We start from the raw sequence: 26,160 nt of genomic DNA, 5'->3' as shown, positions 1-26,160 counted from the left end.
AACACAAATAAATTTGGCTAAAGCGACAAAGGATAAAGATAGATGGCCCAGAGAGTAGCACTCGAACTTGAATCCCTTATTGTGTAACGAAGGTCGATTGTATTCTGGAGGTAAATAATAAGAAATGAAAGGAAAATGATGCATAAATAAGGTGAAAGTGAGTTTCCTAATTTAATTGTTAGGGAAATAAAATAAATAAAAGTTTAATAATATAAAAAGTACAAATAAAATATAAGAAAGTACAAAGATCTTCAATTAAAACACAAACATACGAACATAAACGAACGCAAATCAACGAATGTCCACGAACGTGTTCACGAACACCTTACCGAACGTTCACGAACACAATCGAACGAACGAGACCTCTGTTCATGTTCGTTCATTTAACTAATCGAACGAAATTTCTTGTTCGTGTTCGTTCGTTTATTAAACGAACGAACATAAACGAACTTCCCGCCGAACGGTTCACGAACTGTTCGCTGAACGTTCGGTTCGTTTACAGCCCTAATTGGTGGGATATATGAGTATGATGATGATGAGTGTCTCTTGGATATAGTAGGTCCCATTCTCATTCTCATTGATAAATAAATAAATAAAACATTCATAAGTAAGCAACATGAATTACACAAATTTCAAAATTCCTACAACTTAAAAGACATATGAGGATAGTCTTTTTCCTAGTCTCTTTCAACCACCCTAACGCCGCCGCTGCTGCCGCCAGTACCACCACCACCACACCAAGATTTGCATGGACATATAACCTGCTTAGAGCACTTGGTGCGCCTTGCCATAATACCTATTTATAAATGGAGACTGCAACGAAAACACATGCATGGTTAACCTAATTGTTATTCACATGTAGCATAATTTTAATGATAAAAAATGTAGAACTTTAATGCAACATTTGAATGAATATCTAAAATAACATTCAAATGGATCTAGGAAATGACCAATCTAATATAAAATAACAGACAAAATAAAAAGGAATATTATTGTGAAATTCATAAAAGATAATCGAACCTTGACACTGGAAACATCTGGGGTATCGGGTGTGGCAACCGGATAGAATTTGTAAAACCTCATGTTCTCAAATGCAGCCACTTTCTCTTGACTCATTTCCTCTCGAGCTTTCTTACGCTTTTCTCGTGCCTACAGCATGTTATAATTAAAAATCAAAACTACAAACTAAAGATGTGAGAACTAGCAGGTAACGGTATTCGTGTGTTGATTTAAGTTACGCCAGTTTACACATTTACTTAAATGACTCTTAAAGCATTCACATCCCTTCCATCAAATACTACCATATAAGCGATGAGGTCTAAAAATGAGGCGCGAAGCGCAAAAGCGGTGGGCTTTTCGTACCCGAGGCGCGAGAAAATTATATAAATTTTTATATATATCCCATAGGTTTGTAGGATCCCTTATCCAAAATATAGTTATAAATAAGGTTTATATATCATATTACCTACATGTACAAGCCAATAAACCCATTGTAGAACACTTTCATGCATAAAAACAACATAAAAACACCCAAAATACATAAGGTGCGCACCCCAGACCTCAAAAAACCCAAAAAATGCGCTTTTCTTGCGCTTTGTGGAAAAAGCGCGCCTCAAGTGCCCTGAGGCGCTGAGGCCTGCGCCTTAGTGCGCCTCGCGCCTAGGCGCGCTTTTTAAAACCCAGATAATTACACTAAAAGTCTAAAACTACATTTTCTCTCCCCTTTCAATTAAATAATATTTTTTATACCTTTATCATTACGTTTTCTCTCTCCACTCAGCCAGTTTCAAAATATATTAAAAATTTATAGAGGGTGAACAATATCCCCTCAAATATACAGATGAACAGTAACATTTTCTCTCTCCTTCACTCACAGCCACTTTTTATAATATAAAGACCACTCTCATATATTTTGGTGCAAGGGATGTGAATGCTCTTAATAAACAAAATTTAACTTATTAGACAATTACCTCACGATTAGCTCTCTTTCCTTCTCGAACTTTTTCTTTGACAAATTCCTATACAAAAAAAAAACATGATTTTAATAGAACATTTAAATGAAGAAAACATAGCTTAACCACTCGAATAAGCTTTACCTTGAAAGCATCCTTCTGATCTTCAGACAGCTCCTCCGCAGCAATGAGATCGTTAGCGAAATCCTACAATATTGTATAAAACTTTTCATTGGTACAAACAGTAATTTATATAGCAAAACACAAGTCTCACTCTTTTAAAGCATACCACAAGGGCTACTAACTAGTAAAGTACTAGAAACTAAAAAGAAAGGTGTGGCTCACCTCAAGATCATCTAACTCCCAATCAAACTCACAGACAACCTATATAAGAATAAACAAAATAGTAGAGCGTATTAGTGCTAACCTTGGTAAAAAGTTATGGAATGAATGGATTATATGAAAAAAAAACAGATTGATATAATGCATACTCAATACAACAAAGTTACACACTTGTATGTGGCAAATAGGCAAAAGGGCAAGTTAAGTAAATTAAAGAATGTCCAGTCCAGTTTAAACAAATAATTATTTGACGTGGCTCAAAATGCTTAAAAAATCTAAGTGCTTAAATAGAATATGGGATGAGGGTTTATGCATAAATAACACAGTTTGGATAACCTTCAAGGCTTCAACCCATATGACTACTTACCTTTTTTACTACACTTTTACTATACCAGATGTTAGATAACATAATCTACATTGACTGATTCATTAGTAAAAGGATCAAAACACACACCTTTACTAGTGATTGTGGTTTGGCGGACACGTCTACAAAGAGCTGTTGCTAGATTTGAGGATACAGAGGGTTGGGATTTTTCATATGTTTGTTTTTAGATATTGGCAGATGCCAGCTAAGAGACCTATATGGAACCTCCAATTTGAATAATGTGTTCGTTTGAACAGTTGTAATATTTCTCACTTCTTTATCTTAGCAATTGCATCAAATATTAAAAACTTTATTTGTTATTGCTTCTACTATTGTTAGCTTCTATTAGCCAGCACAGATGATGGTTCAGCTCCTATATTATTTATATTGAAAGCCTTACCATACATAATATGTATATATTTTAGTTCTTCAGTCTATTTCACACTACTCTAGCAACGTATACATGTTAACATCAACAAAAATACCGTTTCTAGCGGAACGCGGAAGGGATACAAAAGATTAATGTGTGTGTCGGCACATAGATGCTTCAATGGTGATTAGTTTTGGTTTTCTGTATCGTTTTCTGTTTGTTAATATACTTTACGTCTTTACCTTTTCAAAAATATATTGCAACTTCAAGGATTACTAATGTAATTCTTAAATAATGCAATCCAGTGCATAAATTAAAAAAGTGGAAAGAAACAGCTTACAGGCTTGGGTTCAATTGGATACATGATATCCACAATAGTACTCTGTTCAGTCTCATCTTCCTTGAAGGGGTGATAAAAGTCTGCAAAAAGTTAACGAGTTAATGCACCGCAGGTATGGTGTACTATCAGAAGGACAAAAAAGCAATCAAAGTCACAACAGAAGAATAACTCATATGCTAAATCCTTCAACAAGTCCAATTGTTAAAAAATATAATCCACATTAAGTGAAGAGATTTCAAAACGCCACATATTTCTTGAGTTTCTGTGAAACCATGTACCCTTAACAAAAATTAGATCAATTGTTGATGAAGTATAGAACAAATGGGTTCACTATGCTTTCTATGGACCACAAAACAGTAACCTTGTGAATTGATTAAAAGCTAGTCTTTCAATAACTTAAAAAAAAAAAAAAGATGAATCATCCAATCGTCATACTATATTTAAACATGTGTAGAAAGGGAAAAAACACATGAGTACGCCAAATTGAGTAATTCTAAGTTCTAACGTTAACGTTAATGTTACAAATTTACCATGAACATGGTATAAAATCTATAGTAATGAAAAGTTATGTTCTTTCTGCAAATTAAAACAATGTGTTTGTGTATGTGTGACTGTGTTAATCATAAACTATGTGAATGGTGGTTAAAATAACTACATCATAACTAAAATCATCCAACATAATGTATCAGCTAAAATCAATCCTCTTTATCTACTTGATTAACCTAAACTGAAAACTTAACACCATTACCTTCAGATTATCTCCTAAGTATTGTATCTTTTTAATGTATATGCACTGAGCCAGGTCTGTGTCTCAAGTCTATTGTCCAATTTATCACTTGTAAGAAAATCTAAGATCCATTTACCCTCCAAAAATATGTTTTTATCGAAACATAAGAATCAATACCGTAAATATCATTGAAAAAAAATATTTGTAAGAAAAAATAAAATGTCAACAATCTTTCAATGAGCATAGCGAAGAGCAAAAAGAAGAAAAATTGATAGCCTTAATGAATCTAGATGTGTACTTACATGGTAAGCAGTATTCGAACTTCTTGACACGATCCATCGTCAAATGTCTTAAACCAGCCCTGCATTAAAAACAGATAGTAAGCAACATTAAAAATCTGAGCAAATGACAAATTGACAACTGTAACATAAACATCAAAGAGCATGAGTAACAAATATAGCAAGAACTGATACCAAGAAATTATCAACATAAGCATCAAAACACAAGCAAAAATAATAAAAACATCCTAAATTTTTAAATAAACTCTTATGTTATTTTTAATAACTAGGAAACCACGATAAAAAACTGAGTCTTCATCTATGCAGTCATTGCAGTAAAATATCGGATATCAGTCAAGGACAGACATATTAGATATCTGTTATCTCGATGAGATATCTGTAATTTTAATATCATGCAGAATTTATATATATACACACACACACATATAGGGGTTGGTTAACGTACAATATTCCTTAATGCACGATGTGTACGTGATGAAATTACGCACGTTATCAAACTCAAAAACCCTAATCACACATGTTGAAAACCATAATCACGCATGTTGAAACCCATAATCACGCATGAACATAATCACCATGTACAAAATCAGAAATCACGCATTGGGCTAAAAACCCTAATCACGCATGTTATAAAACAAATCACGCATGTTATATTATCACAGTGTACATTAACCCAGATTGTACAATACACTTTCTCTACATATATCGCAATTTAAAACTAATAATTCAGTGATGTATCGGTTATAGCGGTCAAATATCGGTGATATATTGGTTACATCAGTCAAATATAGTGATATATCGGGTATATAGATCAATATCGCCGATACATGACACCAATATTTTACTAGGGGACCGATATTAACTGCATAAGTCTTCATTTACAAACTAGCATTAAAAAAATGCACGAAGTACATTAAAGTGTGCAAAACTATAGCCAAATGTGAGAAGTTTTTCATCCTAACTGTAATCATTCGTGTTCCATACCACATGATGATAACAAATTCTATAGAAAAACACAAAAACAGAGTTATAAAAACATAAGAGTAAAATCATCAAGAATCAAATAAATAACAGAAAAGAAAAATTAAGCCAACACCGAGAAACCATGTAAACAAGCACGAAGACAGAACTTCAATAAGAATAGATACCTTCTTTGGACACAAGTAAGTATATAGATTTGAGATTTGAGTCTTTCAACTTGAGAACCCCTGTAGAGATAGAATTAATATCAGTGTAAACAGCAACAATAATATGATCATTAATTAAAATTTAACAGATATGGTCATCCATATGTAAGAAATCAATACCTTTTTGCTAGGGAAATATATGGGACCCAGTCCATTTTCATCCGCTTCATGTCAACAATTTCTTCAGACTCCCTTTGTACAGAGTTAATTCCAATCTTATCAGAAGGAGGGAATGGAGACACAATCTGCTCAAGAGTACAAAAAACATTTATGAGAAAAAAATAGAAACAATTAGCAAAAGCAAATGGCAAAACTATTAAATATTTATTCAAGCACCTACAGACTTAAAATATGCATGCAAAGACACATAAATTATGACTCTATTGTTTCTGCCATAACATCAATCATAATCTGATCTGGCTGATTCCCCGTTAACTATATTTTTTATCTGACCCGATCAGCTGAATAATAAACAACCCAAATAAACACATTTACATATAATAATACAAAACTGCCAACCTATACCCCAGACATCCATGGATACATGTGCAAATCTTGCAGAATGTAAACAGTAAAAAATGAATACAAAATGAAAGAAAAGGGGAAAATTTTTGTTATACTTACCGCAACCACTACAGGTATGCAGGTTACTTTTGATTGACCATTAAAAAAGAGCAATTGTGCTGTAACAAGAAAATATCAAGTCACATGAACCACAAAAACAAAGAATAAAGAGTATAATGAATAATGTGTGATACATCAGTTAACATTCTAGACTTGAGGTACACAAGCATGTGGCTTTTAAAATCTAACGAACTAAGTGCCATGTCTACTTACGCTCTGTACAACTGAAGAGATAGACTTTCTTCCCATGTAGTACCCCACCCTCTTCAAATGCATCCTGAACAGTTTGACGAATGACCAAAAAAAAAACTTGCTTAGTTCTGTTTCTTACAAATTTGCATGTTTAATTTCACAAAGTGACAAATATTCGGTAAAGGAAACATAAATAATAATCAATTTCTTTTTAGAAATTAAGCAATCGCTACAATGTTACTCACTTCCAAATTTTTAAAATTCCAATTGTATTCAGATAGCAAGTCGAGCTGGTCCCACTGTCATTAACAAGTAAAACCAATAAGTACAACAAGTAAAAGAACAAAATAACAAACTACACACTAACGATAGCACATACCTCTGTCCCAACAGGGAAAATTTGCTTCCATAAATCCTCCTGCAAGAACAAGTAAAAAAGAACAAAGCCATTAGAACAACAAAGGTAGTACCTTAATCATGAATAGTCAGAGTCAATACAATCATGTTTTGTGCGTCTAAAGTTCACGTCCTACAACAAGATAACTAATTCGACAAATCAAAATCAACTGAATTACCAGGCTAATGCAAAAACCTTCTAAGATACAACTTTGATTAGAAAAAAACAAAAATTACAAATTTTATTATAAATTAAATTAATCCTGTAAAAACTAACACACTGTCAAAGCATATGCATCTAAATCCGTAACAGAGCCCGTACAGATTTTAAATTCAAGAAACAAAAAAATGGATTGTGACTGAACAATTGAACGTGATCGTTACTAACCACACAAATTTGCAAAAGATTATGGATGTCTAATTAATGATTCACCCTTGATGCATTCTAACAGTTACCCCAAGCTAAATAAAAGTTGCTGAGCCCGTTTCCCTTGTTTCTTATTATTCTAATTTCTTCTCTCCGTGCCATAACCTATAGGCTATATGTAGCATAGTATAAAAGCACGAATAAATTGACTTATGTTGTGTTTGAAATCACTGTCTGTATTCTTCAAATTAACTGTTTTAGCTTTCGATTTCATAAGCTATACTAGCCCTAATAAATCAAACAATCAATTAACCACCAATCCAGCCAATTATCAATCATCTTCATATCAACAACTCACACCAGTTCAACATAAAACCACACATATTCTCAAAAAACATAAAACAACGTAACTATAACAGCAATGACACATTACAGATCTTACACATCAATCAATTATTCGTTAAAACTAAGTTCTATTTAAATCCTCCGTATGTCTTCTTCAAACAAACTTTTTTTACTTCAATTTCATAACCTATTCCCAACCCTAACTTAATAAAACAACCAATTAACCACCAATTCAGTCCAATATCAAACAATTAATTCACATCAACAACTCACAACAGTTCAACATAAATACACACATATCCTCAAAAATCATACAACCTCAATCATAACAGCAATCACGCATTACAGATCTTACACATCAATCACTTAATCGTTAAAACTAAGTTCATCAAACTAACAGTTTTAACTTGCAATTCCATAACCAATTTCCAACCCTAACTTAACAAAACAACCAATCAACCACCAATTCACTTCAACATCAATCAACCTAACCTCATAACCACAACATCAACCACACATTACAGATCTCACACATCAATCAATCAACCAACCAACAAACACCTCCCAAACACACACTCAGCCTTCAAACAAACCTTCACAACAACAAAAACAAACAATTAACCGTGACAAAACTCAATTAAACGTAAATATACCAATTCACGCTGCTCATCGAAGAACTCCGGCTCCGCTTCCTTCGAAGCCTTAGCACGCTTGGCTTTCCGTGCAGGCTTTTCAACCTCCTTAGTTTCCGTAATCTCCTGCTGCGGCGGTTCAACGGTGGCGGTTGCGGCGGCGGAGGTGGAGGCTCCGTCGTCCTTACGGTTAGCTTTTCGCTTGGTTCCCTTCTTCATCGGAGGATTTGAGCGTAGATGTTACGCTAAAGAGTTAGGGTTTGCAGAGAGATTGATAGATTCGGTTGAAGATTTGATATTTTTATAGGATTTGAAAGAGAGGATGAATTTTATTTGGGGAAAGAGGGGCGCCAGGAGCTAAATTTGTGGGGGGATTGAAATTGTTTGAATTCTTCTTTTGGTTTGGTTGCTGTTTTTTAACCTACTTTTTCAAGAAACCCTAACTCTTATTATTGTTTTTTCTTTTATTTTACTTGCAAATAAAAGATTATTTAATTTAATTTAATTTTACTTACAAATTATATTTTTTTGTTAATGTTAATGTTAATATTTTATTTTCTAAGAAAATATAATAAGACTTGAGAGAAATTAGGTTTTGGGTTGTTATGTTTAGCTTGTTTGATGAATGAATTGTGTTCAGGTTAACCTATTTAATTAAACGGGTGGTATTCAGATTTCTTTTTAATTAAACAAATTGACTTGTTGTTAAATTGTGTAACCCAATTTTTAACCCATCGATTTGATTACCACATTTACAACTATATAACTATCAGCCAACCCTGGATTTATATGTTAAACAGGTCGTGTTCAAGTTACACGGTTTTTAAGTGTGTGCATGCTATGATTGATATTTTGACATGATAATAATGTGGGTTGTTTTTGGGTTGAACATTGCAACTCATTAACGCGACACGATTTACACCCTTACGACCTTACCTTAAACAATAACTTTTTTTGGATAGCTAGATCACTAGGTAAGGACATTGTCTTATATCACCTAAATCCCGGGTAAGAATCCAGGGGCTGTCACAACAATTTGAGCCATGAATTGCCCTCCATTGATTCGACCTCTGGACCTCCCGGACAGGAACCCCACATAAGTGGGTAAACCTTTCCACCTCTAACCAATTGGATTGGCCATCGTTGGCCCTTAAACAATGACTAATAAGGATTGAAAGACATGCAATAAGTGCAAAACTCAGTCGTGTGAAAAAAAAGGATAAAGCCACATGGTAATACTAGGAATTCATGTAGGGTAAAACTTCCCGTTTTTATTTTTGTTTATGAATAAATATAATATTTATACTTTCTGAGAACGTCAGTACCCTTCTTATAAAATGTATTATAGTCATCAGATGAGGTAGATTTGGTTGAGTTGTGTATTACACATAATTCCCTTAAAAGGCAAATCTTGTGTGTTAAACGAAATAAATTCGGATGGAACCAATTGTAACACTTCGCATTTCTGGATTTCCTTATTTAGAAAGTTGTATTCGTATTTCTATTTTTAGAAACTTGAAATCGTGTCGTACTCATATTTCGTTTCCAAACTTGTAATCCAAGACTTCGATCATAATGAGATCCATCTTTTATACTTACACTTATTATACGTATATTTATACGTAATCAACCTTTGGATACATGTTTTGTGCAAACTGAGGCTTATTATACGCTTGATTATCATTTATACGTAAACCATACATGCATCATACTCGTACAATACCTTGTTACACTTTAAATACCTGAAAATGGTCTAAAATACCAGAAAAACAACATAAATAACATAATTACAAGTTTAGGGGCCAAATTGCAAAAATTAAAACTTGAAAAATACACTTCTCGCGGGTAGAGAGAAGTTTCCCCTTTTTCCTCGCGGGTGGCGAGAAGGCTTGATCCGCATACAGTTTATTTCAGCTCATTGGTTGGCAATTTTTACCCACCTTTTTTTCACCCAATCACCTTACAACTTCATTTAACCACAAACCCTAATCCACCATTATAAAACCAAGCCTCGTACACCTCCATTTCACTTTTCCAACTCTCTAAACACTCTAAATCAGCTGAAATCACAAGTTGGAGGCTTAATTCTCTAAGTACAAAAGTGAGCCTTCACCTCACTTTCTTTCACATTTCTTCATCTTTTCTTCTTCTTGGAAGCTTGGAACACCTCTAGGAGTGTTTCCACAAGTTTACCATGGTAAACTAAGGTGGAACATCACCATTTTGAGGTCCAAGTTTATGTTTTGAAGAAAACCTTACTTAAACTTTATTAAACATGTTCAAACTTACTCAATCTTGCACCTACCTTGCTTATAGCCAAACCCATGGTTATGGAGCTTGTGTGGGGTTGATTTCTATAAGTTTAGAGGTGCAAACACCCTCTAAGCTTTTTGTTTTGATAGGGTTTCAAACAACCTACAAGTGTTGAGGCCAATCCAAAATCATAATCTTCAATATGGTGAAACTTGTGGTTTGGTGAAAAGTGTGAATCGTGGAAGCCTTGGCTTTCCAGTCTAATTCCACTACCTCACTTGTTGATTTGTTACTTGTCTTCTTACCACTAAGTCGCTAAAACAACTTCCTAGACATAAAATGAACAAGGCTACATCACGTTCCCAAACACTTTCCATGCTTGGGATGAACGCATCTAGCTAGCTCACTTGGTTGTTTAAGTGATGTAGACAAATATTAGGTAGCTCCCAATAATCAAAGTAAGTCAACCCTGCTTCGCCTCCAACATTTGACATGTTGGGTATGACACGCCCAAGTTGTTCCTCCTTGGCTACTTAGCAAGCTTAATTAGTTGTACTTTTACTTTATTCATGATCAACTGAGCCATCAACTATGTTGGTGACTTTGTGCTTTGGTTAATCATATAATGAGGTTTAGTGGATGTTCATCATCCTACCTCCTTGCATGACCACTTTCGTGGCTCCTTACCTTACTTTACTTTACTTTATGTTCATATACGTTAACTTTTGAATTCCTAATCCAATCCATTGAACAAAAACCGCAACTTACACACCTCTGTTTCCCTTTAGGGTAACTTCGGTGTTCCAACAACTCAAGACTCATTCCTCGCGCATCATTGGAAGCTTTGTAAACCGTGAGTATACATGACTCCCTTTTTAATTTAGACACTTTTGGGGTGCAATACATATGACTTATTAAATTCACACAGTCACATACAAACATGTTTGACATAAACAAACAATTATTTATACATGTGATGTGCTAAAAGTGGTATAATTAAATTAACTAAAACCAAACCCTAAACTAGACTCTCTAAGTTTTAAATTTATAACTAAGACTCTCTAAGCCAAGACCACACAACCGGCAAGTGTACCAGTCAATGTAGTATAGCCTAAGTAAGTCCGAGTATCGAACCCACGAGACTGTACTGACTACGAACACTAGACTCGATTAACTTATCTAAGACTGAATCGACTCTAACTGTTTTTATATTTTTTTTTTGGTGGGGGTTCTAATAACCTAATTCAATTTATTAAAATTAACTAAATTAACTAAAGCGGACGGAGACACGAACCAAGACTGAGGACGAATTCAGATGATGGGGAACACACTACCTAGGCTAAAATCCTACACATGCTTGACACGTTTTATTGGTTACGGAACTAATGTGGAAACCGGGATCTTAAGATGCTAAACTTAAAGAATAACCGAACAGGACCCTCGACCCTTATCAAGAAGACACATATGGAAACCTAATAAGTTGTTTAACTACCGGTTTAGAGAATTCCCTCGCAGGCTTTCCTAATGTAATAATAAAGTACCCTTATTCGACAATCTACCTCGCATCATAAAAGTCAAGGGTAACTATGGTTTTACGATTAGACTCGATAAGCAAATAGTGAAAGGGCAACTAAGGGATCTTCTTACAAAGTATCTAACCCTAGCAATCTAGTACTAAAGACAAACCGACAATCTCTCACCTTACGGATATTAAGATTGGTAGAATACTTAACCCTATTCAAATTACAATTATACCCTTGTGGTTCACTACGTCTAGCAAACCATCTAATAGTCAAAGACACACAGTAATCGACCTAGCATGCAACTATTATTTGAAAGACATTAAACTAGTAGCATGAGAGATGATAATTATTCAATGAACCGAATTAAATACGCATATACATCAAACCAAAAAAAACAAGTCTTTACTTTAATTATTAAATCCACAAATAATATCCAAACCGAATAAAAATTAGTTAGTCAAACATTGTGTTCATCATAACCTTGGCAGTGTAAAAGACCTAGCCAAGAAACATAACCACTAAAAAGAAACAAGTCCAAAATAATAGACAATCCATAGTAATCAGGTTTAAAAAATACAAAGTCTTGACAAAACTGAATACTAATAAATTGCAAACTCAGACGTGAATCTTCAATCGCAGCTTGAATCCTTGAACCGTATAACTCCCTCTAAAAATTCTCTCTTCGTGATCAACCTCCTTGTTTTGTCTGATGTCTCTATGACGTCGCCCCCTTTATATGTGTATATATATAGGGGTAGGCTAACGTACAATGGCTCTTATCGTACAGTATGTACGCTATCATCTCAGCCATCCGATCTAGTGCGAATTCACTTTTGAACATGTGATTGTGATGAAAAACCAACATGCGAAATTGCTTTATACACCAACATGCGATTTCCAACATGCTTTTTTATAACATGCGGTTTTACAATATCGTACGTATTGCACGTTAAGCGATATTGTATTTTACACTTTCACCATATACACACATATATATATTATATATATGAGTAGCTTATCTCCTATTTATGTCTCCTCCCAAAGAATAATATATTAGCTGCAACCCTCTAATAATTAATTCGTCCTTTTTCAAAAATAATTTATATATCAGCCGCATCTCAACAATAACAACAAATAATAGGGCAAATTTTTTTTTCTTTTATAATGTGTCCCCTATGGCCGCCTTCTGTCTCCCTCAATCTTGTGAAGTCCAACAACAACAACAATAATAATAATAATAATAATAATAATAATAATAATAATAATAATAATAATAATAATAATAATAATAATATAGCCTTCCTTTTAAAAATATAATATGCAAACTCTTCTCTACACCAATCTGAATTGGATTCAAATACAACTTCACATTTTGGACTTTTTATCATGATGGGCCAATAGGGTGCGTAGACTTTATGTGAATTGCTAAGGGCCCAAGAATAAATTAATAATATTCGGTCCACACCAATTAGGCTCGGTTAACATGATGCTTTTTGTGATATGGAATTAATTCCAACTTTTGGCATATTGCCATAATAGATTAATAGTCCCTCAAGCTTGTAAAACAAAGATAGTGAACTCGGCCCACTCAAGGAAAATAGCGGCAATTTTAATTCGGTCACTAGCGTCCTACTCTGCTCAACTGGCTGGTTATTTCCTTATTACTCGTTTTCGCTCCATTTGCACCAGGACCTGGCAAAACACAAAATAATATATTACAACACTAAAAACAAATAAATAAATAAATAAAAACTGTATAAAAATTATACACTTTACACGGGACAAATATGTGTATTTTACCACACATCAACATGCTTAATACGTGATGCTTAGAAATTCATACATGCTAGAAGCCATTCTTGCACTATTCTTGTCATTAACTTCATACGAGCCTACCTTAACACGTATAGCGCTATAGGAGTAGCGCACTGCCCGTATTCTTGTGGTCATGTTAAGTTATACAAAAACGGTCTTATCGTTGCGACGAAAAGATTGCGCTAGTGGAATCTTTAGGTTGACAATTATGTGATGCATGCTAGTATTGTTATGATATGCCTTAGTATACGATTATGCCATGAGGATCTGTTTAACCCGCTTTATACTTATACTAGAATTCAAACTTGTATGCTCGCCACTACTCTTTTGTGTTGACATGTACTTTAATATGTGTTGCAGGATCTTGATGATGTCACGTTGAAAGAATCTAGTAGGACGGCTAGAAACGCACTTTAAAATTTTCATGTATTATATTTTATTTTTCCATGTTACAGGTTGTTGATAGCGATGATGTTGATACAACAAAAGTGGGCATGACTCTAGCATAGCTTAACGGGCATATGAGGGATGTCAAGGAAAAACACAACGGGTAATATTCAATGTCTTCAAAACTATGTTGTCTTACCCGTGCTAATCTCATATTTCCATCTAAATAGTTGCTACTTTAAGTAGAAATAATAATAATGAGAATGATTCTAAAATAACTTTGATTGAAAAAAGAGAGTTGAATACCAAAACCAATACAATATGGTGTCCTTTTTATAGGAAGTTTTCTAAATTTGACAGGTTTTCTAAATTTTCAAATTTAGAAATTGACTAGGAGTTATTGAAATTACAACCAGAAATAAACACGTAAATTATAAGCACAAGTCTTGAATTGACGAAATCGATGCCTTATATCAAAAAAATTGTGTATGACAATTGGGTTAGTAGTTTGCCACATGATCCGACCCCTTGAGACCTTTAGGTAATCCGTTATTGGGCCCCCTAACTCTAATTGTAGCCCAAGTTATGCACGTATAAAGTTTGGGCTTTTTTAGCCTTATCTCCTTATATCTAGTTGGTCCGTATAGGAATTTGCCAACTCTTAGATCCGGCCATCATCAGTCCCCCTACTTGAGAAGAACTTGATCTCGAGTTCTCAACATAATTATCATCCTCTAATGGTAGTGTTTGTAGAGATGAGCTATGTTGAATGCCTTAGAGATAGACATGGTTTCACGGACAACAACAAAAGCATTATCATTAATCTTTCGCACAATCAACCGGTCATACTTATTTTGTTGCAGTTGTTGTAGGTGCCTACCAGAAAGTGTTCCCTTGAAATATCAATGATGACATCATCTTCAACTTCAAAAGTCTTGGCACGCCTATGCTTGCCTACTGCTGATGCTTTGTGCTTGGCATTCGACTCATCAATCTTTTATTTTAAAGCTTTATGCGTAGCTTACATACCTTCAATTAAATTATTGGCTTTGTTGTCTACCTTTCCTAGCAGGTTAACTAAATACAGTACATGATGATGTGAGTGTTTGTAGACAACTAAGAAAGGTGAAGCTTATGTTAAGTTGTGAACAAGACTATTATATGCAAATTTGGTTTGTATAAGTGTTGCTTCCCACATTTTTGGCTTCTACCCACACAAACACCGAATAATATTACCAAGTGTTATATTGACCACCTATTTTTGACGATCTGATTGTGGATGAGTAGTATTGTTGAAATTGAGCTCCATACCAAAGCGTCTCCATAGGGTTCGGCAGAAATGAGCAATGAACTTATTATCCCTATCAGAGGTTATGGACTTTGGCACGTAAACGAACCACCTCATGGAAAAACAATTTAGAAACATGAACATCATCGGAAGTCTTATTGCATGGGATGAAGTGGGCTACTTTAAGAAATCCTCAATTACAACGAACACATAATCCGCTCCTTGTTGTGTTCTTGGTAAGCCCAAAACAAAATCCACGAAGATGTCTTCCCATGGGTCTGATTGGACTGGTAGGGGCATATAAAGCTTGGTATTCTTGGATTTTACCTTGCCTTCTTGACAAGACACACATTTTTACACAAAGCTCGCTACATCATGCTTCAATTGGTGCATGAAATGCCTCCCTTCAACTACAACAATTGTGTTGTCTTTGCCCAAGCGTGCTTCTAGACCTCCAACAAGCCTAGGATATTCCCTTACCTTATTGACAGGTCATGCATTTATGCACAAAGCTCGCTACACCACACTTCAACTGAATCAAGAAATACCATTTTTTAATAGCAACAATCGTCTTGACTCTAAAAGAAAACCCCCCTTTTGTTGTTTGATATCAATCTCTTCCAAATTCTTGTTAAAGCCATCATCAGACCTGTACAACTCTTTTAGAAACTCGAATCTAACCACCTCATTGTTAACACTTACAACGAGGGTGGTTCCTCTATTAAGGGCATCAGATACTTCGTTGGAGACTCCAGACTTGTGTTTGATGATATAATTGAATTTCCCTTGAAAACTGCCCCACCTGGCATGTACCTTGTTAAGATGTTTATAGGTTTGGAAAGACTTGAAAGCGTGGTTGTCACACCCCAACCAATGGCGGAAACATCGGGATGAGACGAAGTGTGAAGATTGCTAGAGACAACATAACGCTATTTGTGACAATATTTAGAAAATCCAAATTTCATTTCATTTCATAACTTCAAATAGTCAACATTACAAGAAATTCAAATACAACAAGTTTAACGAAACAACATGATAACATAACAAAATTTGATACAACATATTAAACCCTAACGTCTATATGTGTATCTAGGCATCAACGCTATTTCTTTTCTTAGCATCGTCCTCATCAACCTGTAACATGTTTAAAATAATTCAATGCAAAAGCAAAGGCGAGTATACACGTTTGGTACATACATAGCATAAGATAAAAGTGTGAACAATTCCTCATAGAAAGCATGCGATTCAAGATAAACATTAAATATGGCATGTGTATAACATATCAAACCAAGAAAACGCAACTTGCTCATGACATAACCAAAGTTTCAGTAGAGGCGGGTCGTTAATCCTATAGCGCTACATATGTCAAGGTTTGGCTCGTACGAAGTTAATGATAAGTTCAACACATAAGAATCACCCAAATTTAAAGTATCAAGCCATCACATATACAAGCATTGTTATAGGGATGTTCGTGTGTTTAAACAAAAGTTCATGTGTAAGTTTCAATAGGTAAACATGTTACACCCCAAAAGTGGTAAAAGTAAAAGGGGGAAATACGAGTATACTCACAAAGTTTGCATATGTTTCCGATTATCCAATTGTTGACGAGTAGAGATTTAGAGTCCGAATGTATAAGGGTTAAGGTTCAAGTATGTTTAGAGTCGAGATTCGGTGTTTAAAACAACATAAATATAAGATATGAGAATAACATGGAAAATAATCATTTAGTACATATGATGCTTGTTCTTGACACTAGGAAACTCGAAGGAGTTTAGATGTTTTCATGGAACAAGGTTCCATTAGAATCGTGACAAGTTATCATAGTCTAGGATGATGTAATCTAGTACCCCGACATATGAACACTAGTTCATCATCAAAGATTCGATTATTCGAATAATATATTTAGGTTATATAATATATGTCCAATAGTTCAAGCATGAGGTAGAAGATTAAAATCTTCATTTTGGTACCTCTAAATGTCATAGAAGTCATGTAGGAGGTAGGAAGATCAAGTCTTCCATTTAGGCGCCTCTATGTGTTCACCACTACACTTGATGTAAAAAAAACAACCAAGGAGGGTCATGAACATACAATAAAAAATAAGAAATATACACACTAACTAAGAGAAATCATCAAATCATGTGAGGATTGTATGTTTGGACAACCCAAGTTGTTCCATAATCACTCATGTATCAAAGACAAAGTTTGACATGACTTGTGGGTTAAAAACCCTAAACAAAACACCAAGTTTATGAGGTTTAATCCTCTGATTTTAAATGTCTCAACCTTGTTTTTAAGCTTAACCAACCATGGGATAATTTGTAAGCATTAGGACATAGGTATGAGATGTGTTAGACACAAGTTGCATAGGTTTAAACAAGTTTTTGATGAACATAAAAACAAACAGAAAGTTTATGGACTATTTCGGGGCATTTCCAGGTTTGATTTCTCCAAGGAGAAGTCTAGGAATCGAACCCCATGATTATACAAGCAAGTAGGAAAAAGAATCGAGTGAATCGGATAAGAATTGAGTGAGTTATGCTCATTTTCGTGAAGGGGTGTCAATCTACTCGAACCCTTGCTTTCAGCTACGGTTTGGTGGATGTTTTGTGAGTTTTTAGGGTTGAAAAAGTGGTAGGGAGGCTGGTTATAAGTGGTATTTATAGGGGGAAGGATTAGGGTTTCAATGGGTTGGGCTTTGGAAGTGTTTAGAAGGGGTTACACCTTGAAACTAGCCCACAAAACCCAACTATGTGGGGCTGAATTTTGCTGAATTGGGCTGCCATATTTCTTTATTTTTTTTATTTTTTAAAACATTATAATGAGTAATTTTGTTAATTAAGTTGTGTAATAATATGCAACAATGTTTCCCCTAACTTGTAACAAGGTGAAATATGAAATAAAACATGATTTAACTAGGTAAAAAGTGTAATGTACAAGTTTTATTTACGAAGCAAGTTCCGTATTTTACAACGATTACGATGAAAGAATGGTTATAAGAACACAAGATTTCCAAAGATAGAATTTCACGTAAGGTTTCTAAATGTAGGATGTTTGAAAACGCAGGGCGTTACAGTGGTGGTCAAAGTGAACTACAAACTCCCCTTGTGTTAGATAATGTTCCCACCACCTTAAGGCTTGCATCACAACATACCGTTACTGATTATAATTTGACCATTTATGTCAGGCTTCATTCAGTCTTTCACTGTGATAGGAAACTAGTTTATCCTCTTGAATCAAAATTGTTCCAATCCTTACTACACTTGTATGACACTCCAATTCAATGTCTTAGTCAAAGTCAGGGAGGGCTAGAACCGGAGTTCTGGTCACTTTTACGTTAACCATAATGAAATTTCGCCCAACTTCCTTCATCCACTTAAATTGCCATTCTTCAAGAAATCAGTGATTGGGGGATACGAGTATACGACACTACTTAAGTAACGTATGAATCTTTTGCAAAAAAGTGGCAAGGCCATGAAACAGGGGTGTGTAAAAAACCAAATTAACCGAAACTGAAACCGAATAACCGAACTAATTCGAACCGAAACAATAAACGACGGTTCGGCTTTTGTTTTATGAATAACCAAATTTTCGGTTTCGGTTAATCATATATCTAAAACAACCGAAAATAACCGAACCGATTAGCCAAACATATACATATATATACATACATATATATATATATATATATATATATATATATATATATATATATATATATCGGGGAAGTTTCAAATGAAAACACTAGTTATCGCGAAAACTAATTAAAAAAGCCAAAAAAACATACAAATTTTTTTTTTCATACCAATTTTCGCTATTTTTTATATTTAAAAAAAATTGTAGTGCACATGTGTAATACTACACATGTGTACTACCAAATTTTTTTTTTGAAAAAAGTTTTTTATATATATAAAAAATAGCGATTTTTAATAAAAAAAAATTGGTGTGTTTTTAGGCTTTTTTTAGTTAGTTTTCGAGTTTTCACAATAATAGTGGTTTTCATTTGAACTTTCCCCTATATATATATATATATATATATATATATATATATATATATATATATATATATATAGGGGAAGGTTCAAATGAAAACCACTAGTTAACGCGAAAACTCGAAAACTAATTAAAAAAAGCCAAAAAAACATGCAAAAAAATTTTTTTTTTAAAAATTTTTTTTTTCAATCAAATTTTCGCAGGTTTTTTTATTAAAAAAAAAAAATTCAAAAAAAAAAAAAAAAAAAATTTTTTGTGTAGTGCACATGTGTAATACTGCACATGTGTCTGTTACTACACATGTGTATTATTACACATGTGCACTACACACATTTTTTTTTTTTTTTTTTGAAAAAAAGTTTTTTTTTATATATAAAAACTAGCGATTTTTATTAAAAAAATTGAAAAAAAAAAAAAAAAATTTTTTGTGTGTTTTTTAGGCTTTTTTTAGTTAGTTTTCGAGTTTTCGCGTTAAAAGTGGTTTTCATTTGAACCATCCCCTATATATATATATATATATATATATATAAAAGGAGAAGATCATGCGAGAACCACCTCTTATTGCGAGAACCGCGAGAACCGATGTGAACACAACCAAAAATGCCTAAAAATAGCTAAAAATCACACACAAAAATTTTTTTTTAATATTTTTTATATAAAAATCGCTACTTTTCGAAGCAAAAAAAAAATTAATTTTTTTTTGAATTTTTTTTGCCACTAAAAGTAGCGATTTGAGCATAAAAAATATTAAAAAAATAGATTTTTTTTTTATTTTTTTAGATTTTTTTCAGGTTTTTTGGAGGTTTAGTTTGTAGCATTTTATCTTGGAGGGGGGGGTTAGGTTTTTGGGGGGTGGGGGAGGGGTGTTTAGGTTTTTTTTTTTTTTTTTGGGGGGGGGGGGGTAGTTTTTTTTTAGGTTTCTTGGGGGTTTTAGTTTTTAGCATTTAGCTTTGAGGGGGGAGGGGTGTTAGGTTTTTTTTTTTTATTTTTTTAGGGGGGGGGGGTTAGGTTTTTTTTAGGTTTTATAGCTATTTTAGGTTGTGTTCACATTGGTTCTCACAATAAATGGAGTTCTCGAATGAGCCCCTCCCTATATATATATATATATATATATATATATGGATTAGGTAAAATGTTTTTTATGTACGTTGCGGAATGTCAAAAAAACAATTTGCGGAATGTCACAATAAATGGAGTTCTATTGTTCATTTTATACGATGCAATCTTTCAACCTCGAGTTTACCTTTGATTTCTCTTTTCACACGCACAACATATCGAACCTTTTCGATACATTTATATATGCATGATTTTCATATAATTTAAATTCATATTCCTTGTAACAACTAGTGGAGAGGTATCATCGAGATTGGAGTGACTTCCTTACCTTGACGATTGACTCCACCCCTCTTCCCTTAAAACGACCTCACCAACGAGTTAGGGGTGATTCCCTTACTTAGGTGACCGTTACCCAAAACTTCTCTTTCAAAATATTTTATTATGCAAACCCGATCATGTTTTATACCTAAATCATTTATCATTATTCAAAATACCTACTTATACCGATTTCAAAATACATTGTTTATCAAACGTACTTCTTATTCTACCATCCATTTTCACTCAAATCATATACACGAGATTCTTAATCATGTCTTTACCGTTTTACTACACGAATTTCCAAACCTTACGAAATGCTACCTATCAATTTAATCGGTCTAATGAATCTCTTGCCCATGAACTTCACATCTGATTTATTAACTGAAACACGTTCACATTATATCATCATACTAGAGACTTCCACTCTTAATCGAAATCAAACTAACCTTTCTCAATTACTTATAAGACCTCATAGATGTTATATGATCGTTTTACCAAATACTCTTTCCAACATCAATAAATCCTTTGTTAAAATTATTTTTAAACAATCACTAAGTTCTTTTACTAAATTTCTTTTCTAAGGGTCGACGTTTTCACAAGAACTTTCAAAGTCCAAAATTTTCATGTTTTGATGCAAATGAAACAAACCCGTTATTTAAAAAAAAAAAAAAAAAAAAAAAACCCTTCTCTACAACGCTTAACTCGTCATCCAAATTTCAAAACACGTGGGCTAGAAGACTTCATGGGGACCGACAATTTTCAACATACGTGAACTCCTTTTTTTTTAAACAAAAGTAGCATTTCAATCATTACAAAATACGTTAAGCATGACCAATGAGTACTTTATGTTCCTTTACATATACAAACTATATTCTACCTTTCAAACCAAGCTCAATCTAATTTTGATTCGACAAACTCAACGTTTTGTTTAAACAACTATACATGCACATCATCATACACATTTTAGTCGATATCTCGCGATAACATCATTTATATCGTTCGTATCTACATACTTAACTTTTTTTTTCTCCGCAATGTCTCAACGTACACCATATACGCAATATTTATTTTTTTCATACCTACACCTATGTTCATACGTTTTATGCTTGTACTCATACACATACTACTTATACGTTTTACGCTTCTACTTGTACACATACAACTTACACGTTTTATGTTTATGCTCATACATACATGCGTATTCATACTTGAACTTATGCTCATACTTTCATCCTTACTCATGATTCGTACATTCGTACCTATACGCGAGCGTAATCCGAGGGATTCGCTTACGTGGGTCCCATACATGCTTAAACATAAACATGCTTACATACGACACTCTTCTACGTACACATTCTTATTTTCAAATTCATGTATACCTTGATTCATACATAACTAGTACAAGCTATGTGGATCATGCGACGATCAGTATAATCGCGGGTGCACACGGGATTATAGTGATAGGCGTATGAGAACCATAGAGTGTACTACTGTGTATGGTAAGACACGGAACGTAACATGACCCCGAGTAACGAAACGGACGTAATGTGGTTAAAACATGGTGGATACGCCGCTGGTACTTCCTATATATAAGTGTTTTCACCATGTTACCAAACTTTCGTAAAACGTGCCATGAGAAATTCAGTGTGTTGCAGACCTTTTGGACCTAATACAACTTCACGCAACTCACAAACGCATTATATCCGATTATTCATGACGAGACTTCATCCTTAGCACACTATGTTCATCTATCCAACACTTATGCTATTCACATACTTGTACTCTTTAAGAGCCATTCGTTCATTCTATACTCGTATTATTTTATACAAAACTCGTTCGCAATCCAGCTTGTTTAAACATTTGAGTCCTAACTTACCTCGTTACCTATAAAATAGCCTCCCTATTTCTTGATTCTTGTGAAACTATACTTAGTATACCTCTATTGCTGTATTTAAAGTAACAAACCTTTTCGTTCCTCTCAATAAACAGGTTTTACGAAAGTATGATTTTTTTATACTATCCTTAAAAACTTCCCCTTGCAAATCTACCTTGACGTTCTCCAAAATTTGGTACTTTTCAAAACTTTCAAACTTCTCAAGTTTCAATTCTTAATGATCACCTTTATGCCAAAAACTCTTTCAAGCCTTCCTCTTGAATAAATTTCGGGACGAAATTTCCTAAAGGAGGGGAGACTGTAACGCCCTGCGTTTTCAAACATCCTACATTTAGAAACCTTACGTGAAATTCTATCTTTGGAAATCTTGTGTTCTTATAACCATTCTTTCATTGTAATCGTTGTAAAATACGGAACTTGCTTGGTAAATAAAACTTGTACATTACACTTTTTACCTAGTTAAATCATGTTTTATTTCATATTTCACCTTGTTACAAGTTAGGGGAAGCATTGTTGCACATTATTACACAACTTAACTAACAAAATTACTCATTATAATGTTTAAAAAAAAATAAAAAAATAAAGAAATATGGCAGCCCCAATTCAGCAAAATTCAGCCCATATAGTTGGGTTTTGTGGGCTAGTTTCAAGGTGTAACCCCTTCTAAACACTTCCAAAGCCCAACCCATTGAAACCCTAATCCTTCCCCCTATAAATACCACTTATAACCAGCCTCCCTACCACTTTTGCAACCCTAAAAACTCACAAAACATCCACCAAACCGTAGCTGAAAGCAAGGGTTCGAGTAGATTGACACCCCTTCACGAAAATGAGCATAACTCACTCAATTCTTATCCGATTCACTCGATTCTTTTTCCTACTTGCTTGTATAATCATGGGGTTCGATTCCTAGACTTCTCCTTGGAGAAATCAGACCTGGAAATGCCCCGAAATAGTCCATAAACTTTCTGTTTGTTTTTATGTTCATCAAAAACTTGTTTAAACCTATGCAACTTGTGTCTAACACATCTCATACCTATGTCCTAATGCTTACAACTTATCCCATGGTTGGTTAAGCTTAAAAACAAGGTTGAGACATTTAAAATCAGAGGATTAAACCTCATAAACTTGGTGTTTTGTTTAGGGTTTTTAACCCACAAGTCATGTCAAACTTTGTCTTTGATACATGAGTGATTATGGAACAACTTGGGTTGTCCAAACATACAATCCTCACATGATTTGATGATTTCTCTTAGTTAGTGTGTATATTTCTTATTCTTTATTGTATGTTCATGACCCTCCTTGGTTGTTTTTTTTACATCAAGTGTAGTGGTGAACACATAGAGGTGCCTAAATGGAAGACTTGATCTTCCTACCTCCTACATGACTTCTATGACATTTAGAGGTACCAAAATGAAGATTTTAATCTTCTACCTCATGCTTGAACTATTGGACATACATTATATAACCTAAATATATTATTCGAATAATCGAATCTTTGATGATGAACTAGTGTTCATATGTCGGGGTACTAGATTACATCATCCTAGACTATGATAACTTGTCACGATTCTAATGGAACCTTGTTCCATGAAAACATCTAAACTCCTTCGAGTTTCCTAGTGTCAAGAACAAGCATCATATGTACTAAATGATTATTTTCCATGTTATTCTCATATCTTATTTTTATGTTGTTTTAAACACCGAATCTCGACTCTAAACATACTTGAACTTTAACCCTTATACATTCGGACTCTAAATCTCTACTCGTCAACAATTGGATAATCGGAAAACATATGCAAACTTTGTGAGTATACTCGTATCCCCCCTTTTTACTTTTATCACTTTTGGGGTGTAACATGTTTACCTATTGAAACTTACACATGAACTTTTGTCTAAACACATGAACATTCCTATAACATGCTTGTATATGTGATGGCTTGATACTTTAAATTTGGGTGATTCTTATGTGTAGAACTTATCATTAACTTCGTACGAGCCAAACCTTGACATATGTAGCGCTATAGGATTAACGACCCGCCTCTACTGAAACTTTGGTTATGTCATGAGCAAGTTGCGTTTTCTTGGTTTGATATGTTAGACACATGCCATATTTAATGTTTATCTTGAATCGCATGCTTGCTATGAGGGATTGTTCACACTTTTATCTTATGCTATGTACGTACCAAACTTGTATACTCGCCTTTGCTTTTGCATTGAACTGTATTTTTAAACATGTTACAGGTTGATGATGACGATGCTATGAAAAGAAGTAGCGTTGATGCCTAGATACACATATAGACGTTTAGGTTTAATATGTTGTATCAATTTTGCTTATGTTGTTATGTATTACTTTTGGAACTTGTTGTCATTTGAGTTTATGTAATGTTGACTATTTGAAGTTATGAAATGAAATTGGGATTATTAAAATATTGTCACAAATAGCGTTATGATGTCTCTAGCAATCTTCACACTTCGTCTCATCCCGATGTTTCCGCCATTGGTTGGGGTGTGACAGATTGGTATCAGAGCCATAACTATAGGGAATTAGGAAAAGTAGGAATGCTTTCACCTAGTCTATAGTTTTAGAGCCTTATTCGTATGCTTTGCTTGGACTACTACATGATACCTTATTTGTTACTTATTTATGCTCTTTTAAACATGTATGTTACTCATGTGTAATATTTGACATGTTATTCGTACGCATTAAAGCTTGTTCTATTATGTGTTAACACTTGTTTTATCATTTCATTATTTAAGTACCATTCTTAATATGCTTTCTTATGTGTTTATACTTGCTTGTGTATTTCCTTCAACACACACTTCCCTCATGCATTTTACTCGATTATTCTAAATCCGACAACACTCATATTGTACAAATGAGACGAATTCACCAAAATAGGCGTGAAACCCACAATTTAGTGAACGACTCTCAATCTATCTATTCTTCTTTTTTACACGAGATATCGCCATTGAGCTAGGAGTGAAATCCACATCTAAATGGCAAATCTCAAATTTCAAATTCTAGTGGACCCTCGTCAACATGTCGAAATTTAAATTTTGACCCGACGAGTACCAACCACACTTAGGATACGAAATCGTCAAGATAGGGGTGAAACCCGCACCTTGTCGACTAGTTCCACTCCTTGATTTTTTTCATAAATCCCGCCAAGTCTCGAAATTTCGATTGATTTGGGACATGTAGTAACCGGAAGGGTAAATACCGTTAACCGACTTGTCGGCGAGAGTATTTTACCTATTAGGCCAAAGCATGCTCCTCAAATTCAAAAGACTTTTCGACCACTTTGGTTAGTCAAAGTTCCATTTGGAACACTCCAAACTTTGGTCAAACATGTGTTTCTATTGTTCATTTTATACGATGCAATCTTTCAACCTCGAGTTTACCTTTGATTTCTCTTTTCACACGCACAACATATCGAACCTTTTCGATACATTTATATATGCATGATTTTCATATAATTTAAATTCATATTCC

At 34.1% G+C, this 26,160-nt stretch overlaps 1 protein-coding gene across 1 annotated transcript; it reads right to left on the bottom strand.

Moving 5' to 3' along the window:
- Positions 1-551: 551 nt before the first annotated feature.
- On the bottom strand, positions 552-8,541 carry LOC110885923 (protein HEAT INTOLERANT 4). Its single transcript, XM_022133663.2, has 14 exons — positions 8,159-8,541; positions 6,777-6,815; positions 6,643-6,696; positions 6,419-6,482; positions 6,206-6,264; positions 5,702-5,826; positions 5,543-5,602; positions 4,398-4,456; positions 3,369-3,448; positions 2,298-2,336; positions 2,097-2,159; positions 1,971-2,018; positions 1,021-1,149; positions 552-813 (listed from the first exon to the last, which is right to left on the bottom strand). Exons 1-14 carry the CDS (start codon positions 8,354-8,356, stop codon positions 766-768), a joined length of 1,065 nt encoding a protein of 354 aa, XP_021989355.1. The 5' UTR covers positions 8,357-8,541; the 3' UTR covers positions 552-765.
- Between the last annotated feature and the right edge of the window lie 17,619 nt (positions 8,542-26,160).

The sequence above is a fragment of the Helianthus annuus genome, chromosome 15, assembly GCF_002127325.2.
Source record: "Helianthus annuus cultivar XRQ/B chromosome 15, HanXRQr2.0-SUNRISE, whole genome shotgun sequence".
Taxonomy (NCBI): Eukaryota; Viridiplantae; Streptophyta; class Magnoliopsida; order Asterales; family Asteraceae; genus Helianthus; species Helianthus annuus.
Note: the sequence above shows the minus strand (reverse complement) of the source record. Positions and strands in the feature narration are given on the sequence as shown.

What these genes read in the sequence shown, in the direction of transcription:
- LOC110885923 (XM_022133663.2), bottom strand. Translation starts at nt 8,356, where the DNA reads ATGAAGAAGGGAACCAAGCGAAAAGCTAACCGTAAGGACGACGGAGCC. An exon ending in GCATACCTGTAGTGGTTGCG is followed by an intron (nt 5,827 to 6,205) that starts GTAAGTATAACA and finishes ACTCTTGAGCAG; the next exon opens with ATTGTGTCTCCATTCCCTCC. An exon ending in GAAAGAGAGCTAATCGTGAG is followed by an intron (nt 1,150 to 1,970) that starts GTAATTGTCTAA and finishes AACATGCTGTAG; the next exon opens with GCACGAGAAAAGCGTAAGAA.